At 39.9% G+C, this 17,469-nt stretch overlaps 1 protein-coding gene across 1 annotated transcript; it reads left to right on the forward strand.

The window, feature by feature from the left end:
* On the forward strand, positions 1-17,015 carry immt (inner membrane protein, mitochondrial (mitofilin)). Its single transcript, XM_059346063.1, has 14 exons — positions 1-158; positions 3,935-4,002; positions 4,099-4,288; positions 5,595-5,724; positions 7,571-7,663; positions 8,519-8,683; positions 9,615-9,748; positions 10,853-10,956; positions 11,367-11,502; positions 11,900-12,029; positions 13,428-13,651; positions 14,025-14,156; positions 14,866-14,995; positions 16,009-17,015. Exons 1-14 carry the CDS (start codon positions 117-119, stop codon positions 16,614-16,616), a joined length of 2,286 nt encoding a protein of 761 aa, XP_059202046.1. The 5' UTR covers positions 1-116; the 3' UTR covers positions 16,617-17,015.
* The last annotated feature ends 454 nt before the right edge of the window (positions 17,016-17,469 follow it).

Below are 17,469 nucleotides of genomic sequence, written 5' to 3' on the forward strand. Positions count from 1 at the left end.
CAGAGAAGAAGTGGGGAGGGGAAGAAACGAGAAAAGAAGGACGAGAGGAGAAAAGAGTGTCTGCTACCGTGCAGGTTGATCTGAGAAGCATTAGAGGAACCCCCTGACCGTGGACCATGCTGAGGGCTTGTCTGAGAGGAGCTAACGCCACAGCCCGGGTAAGATCCGAGCGTTAGCAGCGAAGCAGCGCTTTACGGCACCATGTTGGCTTCAGTCATCCAGTGACCCACACACTGCTCCAAGGTGCCACAGTGGAAAGTGCTGTAAACGAGGTGGAAACGTTACTAACACTAACGTCCCACCTTGCGTCATCTTATAGAATAAGCATAGCTTCTTTTACGTTGTCAGAAAGACGCAGTGTGAATCTGTAACATGTGCATGCTAGCTGGTTAGCTTCAAGTGACTTATGGCATTTCAACCACAAGTGACGTAACGCTAACGAGTACAGCGAGCTACGTCACATCTGTAAACATGAACTCCGCTAACGGTTAATACGTTTTAAAAACCGTTGACGTAATTATTTTTGACTGATGCTAGCAAAATGTTTGCTGTTAATTATGTATAATAATAATAATGATATAAATAATAATAAATAATGCAGAGTTTTCCTTGTGTAAAATGTAATACCCAAATGAAGGGTAGATGGTTATTATACCTATTATAACGTATTTATTTTTTAATACTCTTTTTATTGTTTTTTATTTTTTTCTGTTCAATATCTTTATTGAGTTTTTCATATAACTGCAACAACAAAAATAAATAAGATAAAGATAAATACCAATATATGGCAATCAGCTGGAGAAACATGAATGGAAGGTTATGTCACAAAAAAATATTGTTCTATTGTACTGTTCCTCCACATATATACAGCATGTCATTATGAGTAGCCAAATAAACATTACACAAACCAGCATAGACAGCCACAAAAACAAACAAACAGAGCTGTCTTAGACAAAAAGAAACCATAACAACAAGAATCACAGGGGGTAGGCCATATCATACATAAATAAAAAGAAATAATATATGATACAGAGATAAGAGTGGCGGGAGTCCCCCTAGAGCAGGGATGGGCAACTGGAGGCCAACCCTCACTTGAAGTGGCCCTCAGTACAACTACATGCATTTGAGCATGAAATCTTAAAAGTGCAGTGTAAAAATGAACAAAATTACTTCTTGCAATTAATGTTGGTCTGCTGTTCTTCCACTGAAAAAAGAAATCGCAGTAAGGGGTTATTTTTTATTTGCTTCAAACCTTTTGTATTCCTATTTATACTGTTATACATGCATTTAAACATGAAATATGTTAAGTTACTGCACTGTAATCATATTTAAAATTAGATTAGATGTATTGTCCCCAAGGGGAAATTCATTTTCACATCACTGTACATTCAACAGATAACACAGACGCTCAACATTAACATCACACAACACATGACATAGAAACATTACATGGCAAATAAACATTCATCGCGCTCTTTTGCTCTAAACAAAAGAGTGCGATGAATGTTTATTTGTAGTTTCATCATATCTGGTTAAGTGCACGGTCCTATATGTGGCCCTGTGGTAGTGTCCATGAAAAATTGTGGCCCCCTGCAGCATTTAAGTTGCCCATCCCTGATATAGAGACAGCATCCAGTTTTGCTTCCCACCACAGCAGCATCATCAAGCGCATAATAACTCATGTAACCCAATACGTGTTGATCTGTACTGTATTATCTCACTTAAGGCCCTTCAACACAATGGCAGTTAGTCTCATACCAATGTAAGTCAGGAACGGGGACCAGATTCTATAGAAAGCATCAGTCATACATCTGGACCTATATGTTAAGTATTCCATGGGTAACATATCAAAAATAACTTTATGCCATCCAGCTATTGTGGGGGGTTTAGTCTATCCACTTCAGTAATATGTTATTCCTTGCACCAACAGTGAGAATAGAGAAGAGTCTTTTGGAATATGTACGTTTAAGTTGTGTGTCCGCCAGTCCAAACAGTCGACACAACGGGTCTTTTTGGGGTTTAACGTCAAAAATTAGTTGTAGTAGGTTTTCTACGTCTTGCCAGTATTTATCAATATATCTACAAGTCCAGGCACAATGAATAAAACTCCCCACCTCAACATTACACTTAGTGAACAGTTCTGTTTTTTTCATTTTTAGAAGCACAAACGTTAGAAAAAACAAAAACAAACCAGACAACAAAGCACAAAACAAAACAAAGCACAAAAATTACAGTGAGCGAGGTGCTTTATATTTCTATTTATACATAAAATAAGTAAGTAAACAAAAAGAGGACAGGAGACAGGTAAATGAAGAGCAAATGCATATAATAAATGAAAGGGCAGACAGTCCTCATCTTCCAGAGACAAATGAAGAGTTATAGCTTCTGTAAAAAGGATTGTGATTAAGGTCATGAGTCAACTTCTCCAGAGGAATAAGAGCAGAAATCTGTGATATCCACATGTCGACATTAGGGATCTGGGGAGTTGACCACCGCAGCAAGATGCATTGTTTAGCCAAAAACAAAAGATTTATCAACAGAGATTTGGTGTCCGTACCCGAGAGATTGTCTGGAGCATGATTTAGTAGATAGAAAGAAGGAGTCAACAAAAACTGTTTAGCAGTGACCTCCTGGATTACAGAGTGAACCTGTTTTAACCTTGTGTTATTTAAAAGTCCCTTCCACAAATATGCTTTAAATGTCGGTCTAATATTTGGAAAAGATCCAGAGTCAAATGTCTAAAGTCAGCGCTGTAGTCCAGGCGGAGAGAGCCAGTGATATCACAGAGTCTAACCCAAAGGTAAATACAGGCGTCTCGTTCGCCCTGTTGTTAAAACTGATTATGTTATTGTTTCGCATCACGTCCATTCACTGTAGTTTAATAAACACGTAGTTAAGACTCATCATTCTTGTAATAGCCTACATTTAATATGATAGACTTGCTGTGGGAACAGCATACGTTATTAACATTATGGTTTTTGTGATTTTTTTTTTCAGCGAAAATTGTGGTATAAAATGAATAAATGCATTTTGATGGATACGTTTGTAGGATTTGGAAACTATTTACCTAATCTTTGCTAAAACTTGGGTTCATTCAATAGAACAGAATGTAATACGACTTTACTGTCCACCAAAGTAAAATGTTGTTCATTCCACTAAAACATAGAGACAGAAACAGCACCAGGAGTGGGGTATCAGGCTTTGTTAATGAGGCCAGTTACAGAGGGGGAGAAACTGTTGTTATGGCGGGAGGTTTTGGTTGTGATGGACTGCAGCCTCCTGCCAGAGGGGACTGACTCAGGAAGTCTTCACAGGGTGGGAGGGTTCAGCTGCCTGAACGCCTCAGAGTCCTGGAGGCTTTTAGGTCCTGGAGGGATGGAAGATAATGGATTTGATCAGTTTTTTTTATTCAGTTTTTCCAGTAACTAACTAACATCAAAAAGAGTGTCAAATGCATGTCATCGTGCAATTTTACACATGTAACACAGGTAAATACTAGAGGTAGACCGATATATCGGCCGGCAGATATTTGCGTTTTTTACTTGTATCGGCATCAGCCGATATGTGCGTGCGTATCCAACTGTTAATATGTTTTGTTTGTTTGATAAATAAATGTTTAAATTGAGACTTGTGTAACATTTGTTATCATTGTGTCATTTTTATAATGTAAATCGAGGGAGAAAAGGCAATATCGACTTAAAGAATCGGCCCAAAAAAATCGGCAGCACATATCGGGGATCGGTTAAGACTGATGTCAAAATAATCGGTTACAGCTTCTGCCTTAAAAAACCCATATCGGTCGACCACTAGTAAATACATCATCTGCATAATAGTAAATGTGTCTACCTGTACATATTTCAGACATTTAAGGTCAGACAATATTACTGCATGAACTGTTTGTCTAATTGTGATTTTCTCTCTTCTCACTCTCTAGAAGAACTATGGGAGAACACCTCTAACCAATCTGCAACAGTCCCGGCACTACACAGCAGGAGAGACCGGGTAACACACACACATTGTGCACAGATAATTTGTTAAAATTTCAAGTGAGTCAAAAGAAGAGCTTGCACACTAAATTCCTGTCCGTTTTCACTCCAGTGGTGGTGCTGCTAAAGTGGTAGCTGCAGGCCTGCTGACAGTAGGCGGAGGCATCGGAGGAACGGTACTCTACGCCAAATTGGACAACAAGTTCAGAGCAGCTGTGGAGAACAATGTTCCGTACTCAGACTGGCTGCTGGGTCTGGCTTTGGGACCCCCCCAAGATGGCGGCCTCGCTATCAAGAAACAGGTCAGGATGGATTCTCAGCATGTTTGAGCAATGTCTGTATGCCAGCTGGGATCTCTTCTTCATTACACTGTTTTCAGAATGCAGCAGGGTTTAACCCATTTAGGCCTAAAACGCCTGGAAAAAATGCCTGTAAAACCTTTGGGCGATTTTAAAATAAGCCCCTAAAACCTGAAGTTTTTTTTAGTAATTGTATGTCCTTTTTTTTGGTAATTCTGTGTCTTTTTTTGATAATTTTGTGTATTTTTTTGGTAATTTTGTGTCTTTTTTAAAATAATTTTGTGTCTTTTTTAAATAATTTTGTGTCTTTTTTTTTTGGGTAATTCTGTGGCGTTTTTTGGTAATTTTGTGTCTTTTTTTGGTGATGATTTCAAAGTTCAGGAAAAGTCCCATGTTGGATTGCGACACTCCCACATGTATTCTGATGCATTTCATTGGCCAAGAGACCGAAAAAAATACAAATACTACAAAACGACGTATCCGCTTTCCAGGCTTTAATGGTTTAAAAGAAAAATAAATCCACTCCTGAACACAGCTGGGAAATAAATCCAAATACTTTAATTTAGCGATCCCCTGAGCAGATCCAAAACTACCAGTTTCTCCACCGGAATTATTCTTTAACTTGAATGCAATTCATTTTGTATGGTAACATTTGCAAAGTCTAGAAGAGCCGTGTGATTAACTCGTTTTATTCCCATTCAAGTTATCTCACACTGGAAGCTGGATAATTAAACACATTCTTCTTCTTGACTAAATTGTGGAAGAAACACTAACATGTAAACAAATATTGGATGTCAGAAATTGTCATGAAAGGTGAAGGAAATTAATTTTTCATCTTTATTCTTTGCAGGGATGTATTATAGCTTTAAAAAACTACAACTGAAATTAATTTATCTTAAATTTTATTAATTTTTTTACATTACCTTTTTTTTTTTTTAATAATTTGCAGTATTGTTTCAGTTTAGTTTTCAGTCTCAGTTTACTAACAATATTTTCCACTGCTTATTTTTAAAGTATTTTTGAAATTCCTACAACTGCATATGTCCTCATGTCTATTTCACAAGTTCCATTCTTCCAGTTAGATATTCCTTAATATAAGTCTGTGTTTTATGTTAATCAGCTTTATAGATTTTATTAGGAACTTAAGTATGTGGACCAAGTGGCCTGTGAAGAATAAGGTGGACAAAATTAGAAGGCTGTCACATACATATTTAATCAACATCCATTGTTAATTGATGTGTGGCTCTACAGTAAAACATTGAAGGACTCTCAGGCCTCAGCTTAAATTGCTGCTGTCCCTGCTTTTTAGATGGAGCTGGCCCAGCCTCCCTCTATGATGGAGAAAGCAATGAAGAAAGTCAAGCCAGAGAAAAAGGTGAAGGATGCAGCAGAGAGCAAAGCCAAAGAGACTCCAGCAGCGCCTGCACAGACCATAGAGGGTAAGTCTGGGTTTGGTTCAGACTCATAAATATGTACTGTCAGGTTTTATTTCTGCAGTGAGGCACCAAGTATGCTCGGTTCCCACAGGTCCTTGAAATTCGTTTTGTGGGGAAAAAATCAGGGCCATTAAAATGTTTGAAAATAGACATAGATAGACATGGTAGTTGAATGTGTATATTTTGTGCAAGAATAGAGATTGAAGGACTTCATAAGCCGTGTTTCCCTTAGGGGGAAGAGTGGCTGCTGAGAAAATCTCAGGCCACGCCCTCTCAAAAGTCCGCTCACGCTGCCTGTCTCCATTACAAAAAAGCCCCCAGAGGGATTTAGAGACTCTGGAGGTGACTTTTGGTTTCCGATCGTTGCATAATTGCTAAGCGACAGTTTTGACCATGATCAGTGATCACATAAGCAACCGATTAAATACGGGAGAAGCAACTGTGGCCGACGTCATTAGTGTGAACAATATCAGCAGCTGATCATAAACAAAGCAGCATGGCTAATTATGCACAGCGTCTCCGCTGAACATAGTGATTGTGCACAGTTAGTGATGCGGGTTAATTCACAGAGTGTCCGGTGCTTGTAATAAACAAACAGAGATCGCTAAGTGAACACCTCCTGCAGCAGCAGCACATACACACTGTACTGCTACAGAGCTAACTGTTAGCCTGTTAGCAATTTGCAGACTGGACGCTAAGGGGTTAACATCCCCTCTGGCTCTGTGACTGCAGCTGGGAGAGACTGCTGCAGGAGGACTGTGCCGCTTCGACTTGTTTTTACTCTTCTTAACGAGCCCCGCTGCTCGTTAACTAACAAAAGGAAAGGAAACTGAGAGAAGCTGTGAAGGTCCTCTCAGCATTTAGAATAAGAAAAGTAAAGAAAGGTTCCACCTGTTCTGCTGCTGAGCCTCCTCTAACCTAACCCTTTACTTGAAATAATCAGGAAAATAAAAACATGTCGTGAAAAGTTAAGTCGATGCTCTGCAAAACTTTGTTCTTACTTGTTGTTTTTACTGACCAGACATATGTTTGTCCCCTTGTCATTTTGATGTTACAGTACAGTGAATTTACACATGAAACAGTATGATATGAACATGAATTGTGTAAAAGTTTATGTGAAATATGCATGTGACATGTAAGGACATTCTCATGGAGCCACAAGGGAGAAAGACTGGGCCATAATGTTAAATTCCATGATGTATTATTGGATGAGGGATTAATTTAAGTTTTGTTAAAATCCAAGAGTTTTATGTCCACTCTGTTGTTTTTCTGCACCCACAGAGAACTCTCAGGGTAAGCTTCCTTTAGCTCTCCTGTAGATGCTCCTCTGTCTTTCACTACACTTTAGAGTTGGTACTATTAGGGGCAACACAGCGGCAAATACATTTTAGAAATTTCCTTATTCATTTAGGTATTTATAAATGTGTAATTAAACAGTCTATTTAATAAATGGGAGCTTTAGTTATTTTTTGCTTAAGCAACATGCCAGAATGTTTTGCCTCTAGACTTCTCACATGGGAATAGTCTCAGAGTACCTAGTCGTATCCCTCTCAGACTCCTATCTGATATGTTTAGAATGTAGTTTGTCACCTAGAATACCTCCTTTACAACTTTTAGTTCAATACATGACATCTAGCCTTGTTCTAAATACTATATATACGCTATCCAACAATAAAAATGGATGGTCCTGGACCATTTTTATAATAATCCATCATGTATTGGCCATTACATTTACTCCAAACCACAAAAGGTATGTTTTTTTTAAAATGTTGGCATCATTTAATTTCCTGTACTCCGTGTTTAACGTTATTCACTTGCCTGTGTCTTTCTGTATTTGTGTCCTATCCAGAGGCTTCAGCAGAGGCTTCTCATATCATCTCAGCCATCAGTGAGGTCCCATCAGTCCCTGCTCCATGTGACACAGAGGCAGCAGTGGTCAAAGGTAACACTGTCCAGCTCCACCTCTCACCACTCTACACTCTGATATCAAAGTAATACTGTGTACAAGCTAAATAAAAGCAGACATTCAACCCAACCCAAATGTATAGATAATAAATTCATGTAACTGGTAATTAAATGATCAGATCTCACATTTTTTTATATTTGCATCATCTGACAATGAAATGGCACAGACTACAAGGGAGGGAAAGAGAGTTTGGGCTTTAGTTATTGCTTCCAAATGAATGTTTGAATGTAGATCTTCTAAATCTGTGAAGGTCCAAAAATAGAAATTATTTAAAAGGCTAACTGTTAATTCATACTGATAACAAAGCAAACCCATAGCTTCAATGTGGTACACTGTGTGCTACATCACTAAATACAGGAAATGGTTATACAGTGTTTCTGTGTCACATTACTACATTACATGTGATTTGGCTGATTTGAAAGATTACTATAAGGCATCGGTCTCAAACTCGCGGCCCGCTGGCCAATTGCGGCCCTTGTGACGATATTTTGTGGCCCCCACCTTGATATGAAAGTTTAATGTGAGTTTTATATGAATGGCACTTACGGTGTTGTGTGTGTGGAAGGTCCCTTTAATTACTTTCTTTGGTAATTTTGTGTCTTTTTTTTTGGGTCATTTTGTGTCTTTTTTTGGTAATTCTGTGTCTTTTTTGGGTCATTTTGTCTTTTTTTTTTTGTCATTTTGTGTCTTTTTTTTGTCATTTTGTGTCTTTTTTTTGTCATTTTGATACTGCCTCCAGCAGCCCCCAGGTAATTTCAGTTTGAGACCCCTGCTATAAGGTATCTAGTGAAAGTAAGGTCACTGTGTGTCTGTGTGTGTTTTTTTTTCTAGAGGAGTGCAAAGAGTGCCATGAGCATCAGGATACCCCAGTAGCAGCAGCAGTTCTCCCTGACTCCGAGTCCCCTGTGGAACCAGAACCCTTGAAAGAGCGACCAGTAGAAGAAGTGGCAGCTAGACTGGCTCAACAGGACCAGGAGGAACAGGACGTCCTAGCAGGTAGGGGGCAACAACACACACACACACACATTACAAAGCACTTACATGTCTTACTATTTATTATATCTTTATCTATTTATTATATCTTTATTTATTTTTTAGGTATTAGGGCTACGTGCAAGGCAAGATGCACTTTATATTCTTAAAAATGGGTACTCCCAATATCATATAACTACCATTGCTGGTATTTAATTAATGTAATATGTATTAAGTATTGTGCATTTAAAATAGCACTTTATATTTACTGTGTAATCGGGCAATCTGCAATATAATTACACACTTCAGCACTCTGCACTTTAATCAGCCCTTTATCTAAATTTAGCGTTTAACTCTAGTGAATTATGTTTGGTCCCCTGACCGTTGGCCTGTATGTTCCATGATCCACTGTACTTTTCATTGTTTTTGCTTTTATTTTCTGTTCTATTATGTTTTCAAGGATACATTTTTTCTCTCTGTAATTACTCCTCCTGCTCTTTCTGGCCATGAAGGCCAACTGTTCTACTTGTTGTTACTGTTGTTTTATTGATTTTACTGTCTTATGGTATTACAAAACAACAACACTACAAGCTTCCCTAAAACATCCGTGGATCCCTAAAACAGGGCTAAGAATCAGCCATGGACAGCATGTTGCCTTGCAGTTCGAAACGAAATCGAGCGTGCAAGGCAGCATGGGTAAACCCAGGCTAGCTGTCAAGTGTACTGGCTGATGTCATTATTCTGTTTGCAACATTCCAATTCATTTATTGGCAAATTATGGAAGACAGACTTCTTGTGGCACTAAAAATATTGTAAATGTTTTCGCTTATTAACTTTCAGAGGGAAAAGATATGAACATTCCACTGCAACAACTTTGAATTGTCTTCCAACAACTCCTCACCGTCCTCCTCTACTCTCTATGTCTCCTGTCTCTGTGTGTCTGACTGTTTTCCAGCTGTATCAGCCAGTCTTGAAGAGTCACTGGGCAGCTCAGCTAAAGCTACACTGCAGGCCATTGGAGCTCAGGAGGCAGCCCTGCAGGCTGTCATCAGGCACACACTCAAACTGAAAGAGGCTATGGAAGCAGAGGTACACAACAGTGCTGTGATTACATTGAGCCTGAGTCTTACAGGAGTGAACTAGTGTATTTTTGTGTTGGAGCCAAATCGTTCTATGAACATTAACAAAAACAAGAAATAACCCAGGCTAACCAATGAGCATCTACACATGTGCCTGAGACACTAACTCCATTTAGTCAAGATCCAAACTACTGATAATGAGGGGCGCAGATGGGATTTTTGAACTGGGGGGACGAAGCTGTCGGCAAATGATTTCAACTCAATGAGTTGAAGTTATTTTTCCACTCCATGCCTTAAAATATGTTTTATTTAAACATTTTTAAAAGAACTGTAGTATAACAACCAACATATTTACATAAATAAAAAGAAGATTGTACATGAAATTTCCAGTGCAGCCAAACAAATTTAGGATTTTCTGAGTCTATGATGGGGGGACCCAAACAAAGTAGGGAGGTGAGAAGATTTTTGCCCTAAAGCCTAAATTTGGTGCCTCTCGCACATTCTAATGCTACTATTCCATCTTAATCATTGCATATTTTAATGAATTATTGTAAAGGAGAATAAGGTTCTTCTATGTTTATTTAAGGCATCTTATTTTGACAGTCTTCTTGTAAATTCTGTGGTGGATTCTGCTAACACATCCATGTGCTCTTATTTTGAAAGCTACATGTGTTTGCTTTTATTTTGACGGCCGGTCTAACACGTTCTTGCCTAAACGCCTTATGGTGTGTTCAATTTACACTGAAAGTCGGAACTTGTATGTCGGAAATTGGAGCTCGGAATAACGTCGAAAATTCTGACATTCGTGTAGACCTTGAATGCACCATTAGCCACCAGACTCTCTATGTGTGCTGCAATGTAAATAATCTAACTAACGGAACATTAGTCCTCTGTTTTACCGGCAGTTTTATCAATGGTAGATGTGTGTTTGTTTTCCCTACAAGCTCAATGTGTCTGTGTGTTAAAAGTATCCTACTCTGAAAAGTGATTTGGACACCAAGAAACAGAGTAAAATTAAATGATATTCCTAAAGATATTCTTTCCTGGATATGGCCATAGGAGTTAGTAGTGATTAAATACCTGTACTTCCTGTTCCTACATTATTGTCCTGCAGGTGCCTCCTGAGGAGAAATCAGCCCAGTGGAAGGAACTCGAAGCTGCTCTAGTTGATCGAACCTCCGCTGTGAAAGATGCTGAAACTGCTCTGCTAAATGCCAAGTAAGACATATTTCTGTCACCTGCTGCAATGCAAATCATTTAAATAAAAACATTTTTGTGCATATATATATATATTATACATACATATATTATCATGCTCTACTTTTTAATTATTTATTGTCATTATCAAGATTTTTTAATCTAGCTTTTTTAAATTTTTACTATTATTTATTTTTGTTTTTTATTTCATTTTATCTTACCTTACTTAATTTTTTATTTATTTATTGTAATTAATTCCTAACCTGCCTCCAGTGTTTCCTCACTGCTTGACTTACATTTCTATTGTATTAAAAGTGCTATACAAATAAAGTCTGATTGATTGATTTATTGATGTCATGCTCCCAGAGTGAGATATATATGTATATAATATCTCTCTCTCTCTCTCTCTCTCTCTCTCTCTCTCTCCGTAGTGAAGCCTTGGACAGTCTCAAGTCAGTGATTGACAAGTCTAAAGAGCTGAAGGTTCCTGCTGTTCGTCCAATAGTTTTAGCAGCAGAAGAGAATCTCCATAACATGGTGGTGGACTTGGACAAAGTGGTCACTAAGGTAAAGATACAATTCAATCTGCTGCAGGCTGCAACTGTTTGTCTCACACAGAAAAACTCCAAACGCAGCAGAGATCGCTTTCTAGATGCATGATTGCAAATTCCAGAATACTCAAATCTGATTGGAGGAGTTGCCACTTCAAGGATACGAAGATAGATGTGTCAATCAGCCCAGTGCACAATTTAGAGTTGCTGCTTCAAGGATATAAGTGGAGATTTGTTTTTTCATATTTCCCGTTCATTCGGCTCAGGCAGTAGGCACAAACACTTAGGCAGCCTGCCTGCTGTCCTATAATGGTAGGACACACCCTGCTCATGACTCATCACTCTGTGTGTGACTGTGTGTGACTGTGTGTGACTGTGTGTGTGTGTGTGTGTGTGTGTGTGTGTGTGTCTAGGTGCAGTCTTCAGAGTCAGAAGCCAAGATTGTCTCCCAGTACAGTGACCTGGTGAATGAAGCCAAACTGCAGTTCCAGAGGGAAGTAAGCAGCCTGACTCCAGAGATCCAGGCCAACTGGAAGGGGCTCAGTAAGACTATATACACACACACACACACACACACAGACCAGGCAGTAGTGCAGGGGTGAAAAGTTGTCATCTTTTGTTTTCCGAACTGGTGTGATATGTGTAGAACAGATGAGCTGCAGAGTTTGACAGTTTGAACCAAGTTTTATGAGTTGCGCTGGACCTCACCCAGCTATCAAACCTGCTTTGCATGAGATAAACTGTTCGGTTCAGGTCCTCTTGGCTGGTTATCAGTCTGAATGGGAGAGTGAGAGTCATCTGACAGAGCAAACACAAAGGAGCTCAGCAGACTGGTCTAGTGTCCAGGCTAACTGTGACTGCTCGTTAAACGTTATTAACATTAGCATTTTGCCAATGATTACAATCATAGACTATATATAAATAATGGACGTAGTCACCGTGACGTCACCCGTTGGTTTGTGGTCCGTTGGAAGCATCGAGATCAGCGTTACACTCGTCGCCATCTTGTTTCCGATACAGGAAGCAGAGAGGGATCTGATCACTGACTACAGCCTCTCTACACCTCAACCTGACTGAGAGAAACCGCTGCTAATTCATGTTAGCATTAACTGGGATGTTAGTTTTGGCTAGCAAAAAACAAAAACAAAATGTATGTTACTTACCTCAGAAAACTGAGCAGCGACTCCTTGGAGTGTCTGTTAGTCCAACCAAACGCTGAACAAGACATTTTTACTGAACAAAACGTTCAAATAAACTGTCATTAAGTGAAAATACAGTGAAAGGGTCAAAGTTATGAGACCAAACCGGTAAACGTCCTTTTTTATATCTATATAACGTTATATTTAACTTTATTGACACGTTGCCGTGGATACGCATTGCTCTGCTTCTCTCCTGGTGACGGCTCGCCTTGTTAGTGACCTGTCAATCAAAGGTGTCCACGCCCCAAATCATAAGATTCTTTATCTTCTATTTTCTTCTAAATGGGGCCATTATTTGAACTATTAACATGAAATTGTCTTGAAGAAGATTTTTACTAGTGATTGAGACCATAGTGTTGTCCTGAAAAAAAATTCTGAGGTAATAAATCAAGTGAGAAGTTTTCAAATTTTGCATTGAAATGAATGGACAGATTTTTTTGCAGCCAAACTTAGCGCCACCTGCTGGATTTTTTGGTAGAATGCAGCTTAAGGCACTTCCTGGTTTGCCTCCTTGCTCAGACCAGGAGGTTGCCGCCTGATTACAATATAAGCTGATATTACTCCAAGCACCAAATAACTTAAAGTTAACCACACCCCTGGTAGATCATTTGTGTTAGTACACAGGACTATACTTTTAGTATATCAGAGCGAATTGGGACACACTTGTGCTCTCTCTGATCAAAAATGAGTTCTTTAGAGAAAAGAGACATGTATGTAAAATAACTTTGTCTTTGTGTGTTAGCTGGTAAACTGTCAGCTGATGACCTGAACGCTCTGATCGCCCACGCACACCGTCGCATCGACCAGCTGAACCGAGAACTGGCCGAGCAGAGAGTCAGAGAGCAGATCCACATTGACGCGTCGCTGGAGCAGCAGAAGATGGAGGACCAGAAAGCCCTTGAGAAAGCTGTTACCACCGCTGTGCAGCATATCAAGGAGGACGCCCGGCTGGAACAGGAGAAGAAGGTATGGAGGGCCCAAAATGGCTCGTTTTATCCACAACTCAGATATTCAGTTTAGTGTCACAGAGGAGTAAACAAACCACAAAATATTCACATTTAAGAAGCTAAAATCAGAAGAGGTTGGCATTTTCTTTCTTAAAAAATTACTCAAACTGATTTTTAAAACAGTTGTTAATTAATTTAAAACAACATATTGATTAATCTTTGCAGCTCTAGTGGACATTATCCTGTATTTAAACAATATCGGGGTTCAAGATTTAACAGTTCTATGCCACATACATGCAGCCTGCATCATCACACACCATTGTATCTGTATTGTAACCGTATTTTCAATGTTACTAGACAGTATCAATAATACTATGTCTGTCTGTCTGTAGCTGTCTGAATTAAGGGAAGTGATGGAGGCAGAGATGAGGACTCAGCTGCGGCGTCAGGCAGCTGCTCACACAGACCACGTGCGAGACGTCCTTAAAGTCCAGGAGCAGGAGCTGAGAACGGATGCTGAGCAGGTCTCCACACTGGCTCACAGTCTTAACACACACATTCAGTTCTGTGTACTCTATAGCCGTGTTTCCTTTGGCCGCTGGGAAAGTCTCAGGCCACGCCCTCTCAAATGTCCGCTCACTCTGTGTGTCTCTTACGAGACTCCGGAGGTGACGTTTGGTTTTCAATCGTCGTGTAATCGTTTAACGACAGTTTCGACCGTGATCACATAAGCATCAGATTAAACGCAGGAGACGCAACTGTGGCTGATCATAAACAAAGCAGCATGGCTAATTATGCACAGAGTGTCCGGTGCTTGTTGTAAACAAACAGAGATAACTAAGTGAACACCTCCTGTAGCAGCAACACATACACACTGTACTGCTACAGAGCTAACTGTTACCCTGTTAGCAATTTGCAGACTGGACGATAAGGGATTAACATCCCCTCTGGCTCTGCAGCTGGGCAAGACTGCTGCAGGAGGACTGTGCCGATTCGACTCGTTCTTACTCTTCTTAACGAGCCGCGGGGACAAGCGGCTATTTTTTGATCACATTTTACCTGATTAATAATTAAAGCAAGAACACACTTATACATTCTGCAAGGATTGTGTGTGGCCAGGACAGGTGACTAGCGGCTCGGTGCCTGTATGTGCACCTGTCCACTCTAGTCCCTGTCACGCTGCATGTCTCTGACAGCGTGTCCAACCGCTCTGCTGTGGGTTGTGTTCCTCAGGTCCTCAGTAGTAAGATGCTGGAACAGGAGACTCGCTACCGTCAGCTGAGCCAGGAACAGCTGGATAACTTCACTCTGGATATGAACACTGCCTATGCAAGACTGATGGGGATGGAGGAGGCAATAGACAGTAAGATACACACACACACACAACAAGACCCTTACTGTATCCAAAAGTTTTATATTTAAGACTAACAGTCTGTCACCTGATGACAACATGCTAGATTTTTTTGTGTGTGGACCCACCACCACTTCCCTTAGCTCCCTTTGTTCATAATACTAGTGCAGTGCCTGTAGGAAGTATGTATTCGTTAGCATGCTAATCGTGAGATAGCACATTATGCAGTATGCTGCACTAAAAGTACATTAACATGAACCCAATTAGCTGATATTGCATGTAAGTATCTCATATTAAATGCTTATCAGCATTACACTAAGCAACATGAAAAACTTTCCTTTTTAGTAAAACCTTTGGTTCCTACCGTCCAGATGGTTTTTAGCTTGTGTGTGTATGTATGTATACTTTTTCTTCTGTTTTTAGCTATTTTATCCTTTTTAATAATTGGACTGTTAAGCTTTTAACCTGTAGCACTTTGAGATTTCCTTTAATGTAAAGTGTATCACAAATAAAATGTATTATTATCCCTGAATTACATAGTAATGCAACATAAGAAGTGAATAAAGCTAAATCTCCGCTTAGCATGCTAATTGTGAGATAGCACATCACGCAGTATGCTGTACTAAAAGTACATTAACATGAACCCAGTTAGCTGATATACTGTATTGCATAAGTATCTCATATCAAATGATTATGGGCATTACGCTAAGCAACATGAATGTCATCCCTGAATTACATAGTAATGCAACATAAGAAGTGAATAAAGCTAAATCTCCGCTTAGCATGCTAATCGCTAATAACAGAATTTGCACATTACATGCAGACCACGACAACGTCTGCAACTCCATAAAACACTTACTTTTCATAAGGTACCACACCATCCAGCACATACACATTGAACATTGATATTCGCTGGAAGAGGACCTTTTAAAAAGTACATCTTGATTTTTCTTATGTTCTCAACGAGGACATCTTGTGCTTGAGTAAACCCTGCCATGTAAACACCTTCCTGTGTTTGATTTCAGGCCACGTTGTAGCAGAGGAGGAGGCCCGTAAAGCGCACCAGCTCTGGCTCTCCGTGGAGGCCCTCAACTACACTCTAAAGACTGCTGACGCTGACGTGCCCACCGTGCCTCTAGAGGGCGCCGCTCAGGCCGTGCGAGCCAGCTGCCACGACAATGACTTCGCCTTGGCTCTGGCATCGGCCCTTCCAGAAGAATCCTTGAACCGCGGCGTGTACAGCGAGGCCTCTCTCCGCGCCCGATTCAACGCCCTACGGAGGTTGGCTCGCCGGGTCGCCCTCGTCGACGAAACCCACAACTCCTTGTACCAGTATTTCCTGTCCTACCTTCAAGCTGCGCTGCTGTTTGAGGATAAACAGGAAGCCCCGCCTACCCAGCTAATCAGCGAGGATTTAGATCCATTCAAGCTCCTGTCTTATGCCAGCTACAGCTTAGAGCATGGGGATCTGGAGCTAGCAGCTAAACTGGTGAACCAGTTGAGGGGAGAGGCCAGGAGAGTGGTGGAGGACTGGCTGACTGAAGCCAGACTCACACTGGAAACCAGGCAGGTTATCAGTTTGCTGTCTGCTTATGCAAATGCAGTGGGCCTAGGAACCACCCAGGCTCAGTAGGCTGCCATTTGCCACCCGGCAACCCTTAAAGAAACAACCCACTGAAGGTTACCACTGTAGGCTGGAAAGGAAGCAGGAGTGTCTGACACACAGAGGAGGTTTTCAGTGGTGTTTCTTTAAGTTCACTGAAGTTAACCAAGTTATTGATGTTATCATACAACATACGTTTGTTTTAAAGCACTATGTCAACGTGGAGGATTATTTGCTAACTATCATTGATGCACCCTCTTAATCTAGTCTAGTGTTTATTCAGGCCCACAGATTAGGTTCAGGTATTTATTTCTCATTAATCCACCCTCGTGTTATGAACATGAATCTTAGCACTGATTAAGAAATGTGTCATGCCTCATTTAATTTTTGTCAATACTGCACATTGTTCAATAAATTATGAACAAGTAAGCTGTCTGGTAAATGTTTCTTTACTCTTTCACATCTGTTTAACCCTCTGAAATCTTCGGCTATTATGTCCGTTAAAAATCTGTTAAAATTTTCACCATGCCATGTTGGTATCAGTTTTTTCAGCGTTACCCCACCTATATGTCCTGATAATTAATTTTGACTTACTTGATAAAAATGTTGAACCCAAAAGATACTAAGAAAACATAAAAATCTGATCTTGAAAATTATGTTTCAAAACACAGAATTTTAATTATTGCAAATTTGAATACAGGTTGCATATATAACATATAACAGGTAAAATGAGGATAATATCTAGTTCTATATTTTTATACTAAATATATTTGACATTATCTCCGGTTTTACTGACCGAATTTACCGAACATAATCCCTAAAAAAAATCTGGCATGGAGTTTCAAGCCAGAACTTTAGAGGGAGGCTAATGGCAAGGCTCGAC

This window comes from Centropristis striata, chromosome 12 (assembly GCF_030273125.1).
Source record: "Centropristis striata isolate RG_2023a ecotype Rhode Island chromosome 12, C.striata_1.0, whole genome shotgun sequence".
Taxonomy (NCBI): Eukaryota; Metazoa; Chordata; class Actinopteri; order Perciformes; family Serranidae; genus Centropristis; species Centropristis striata.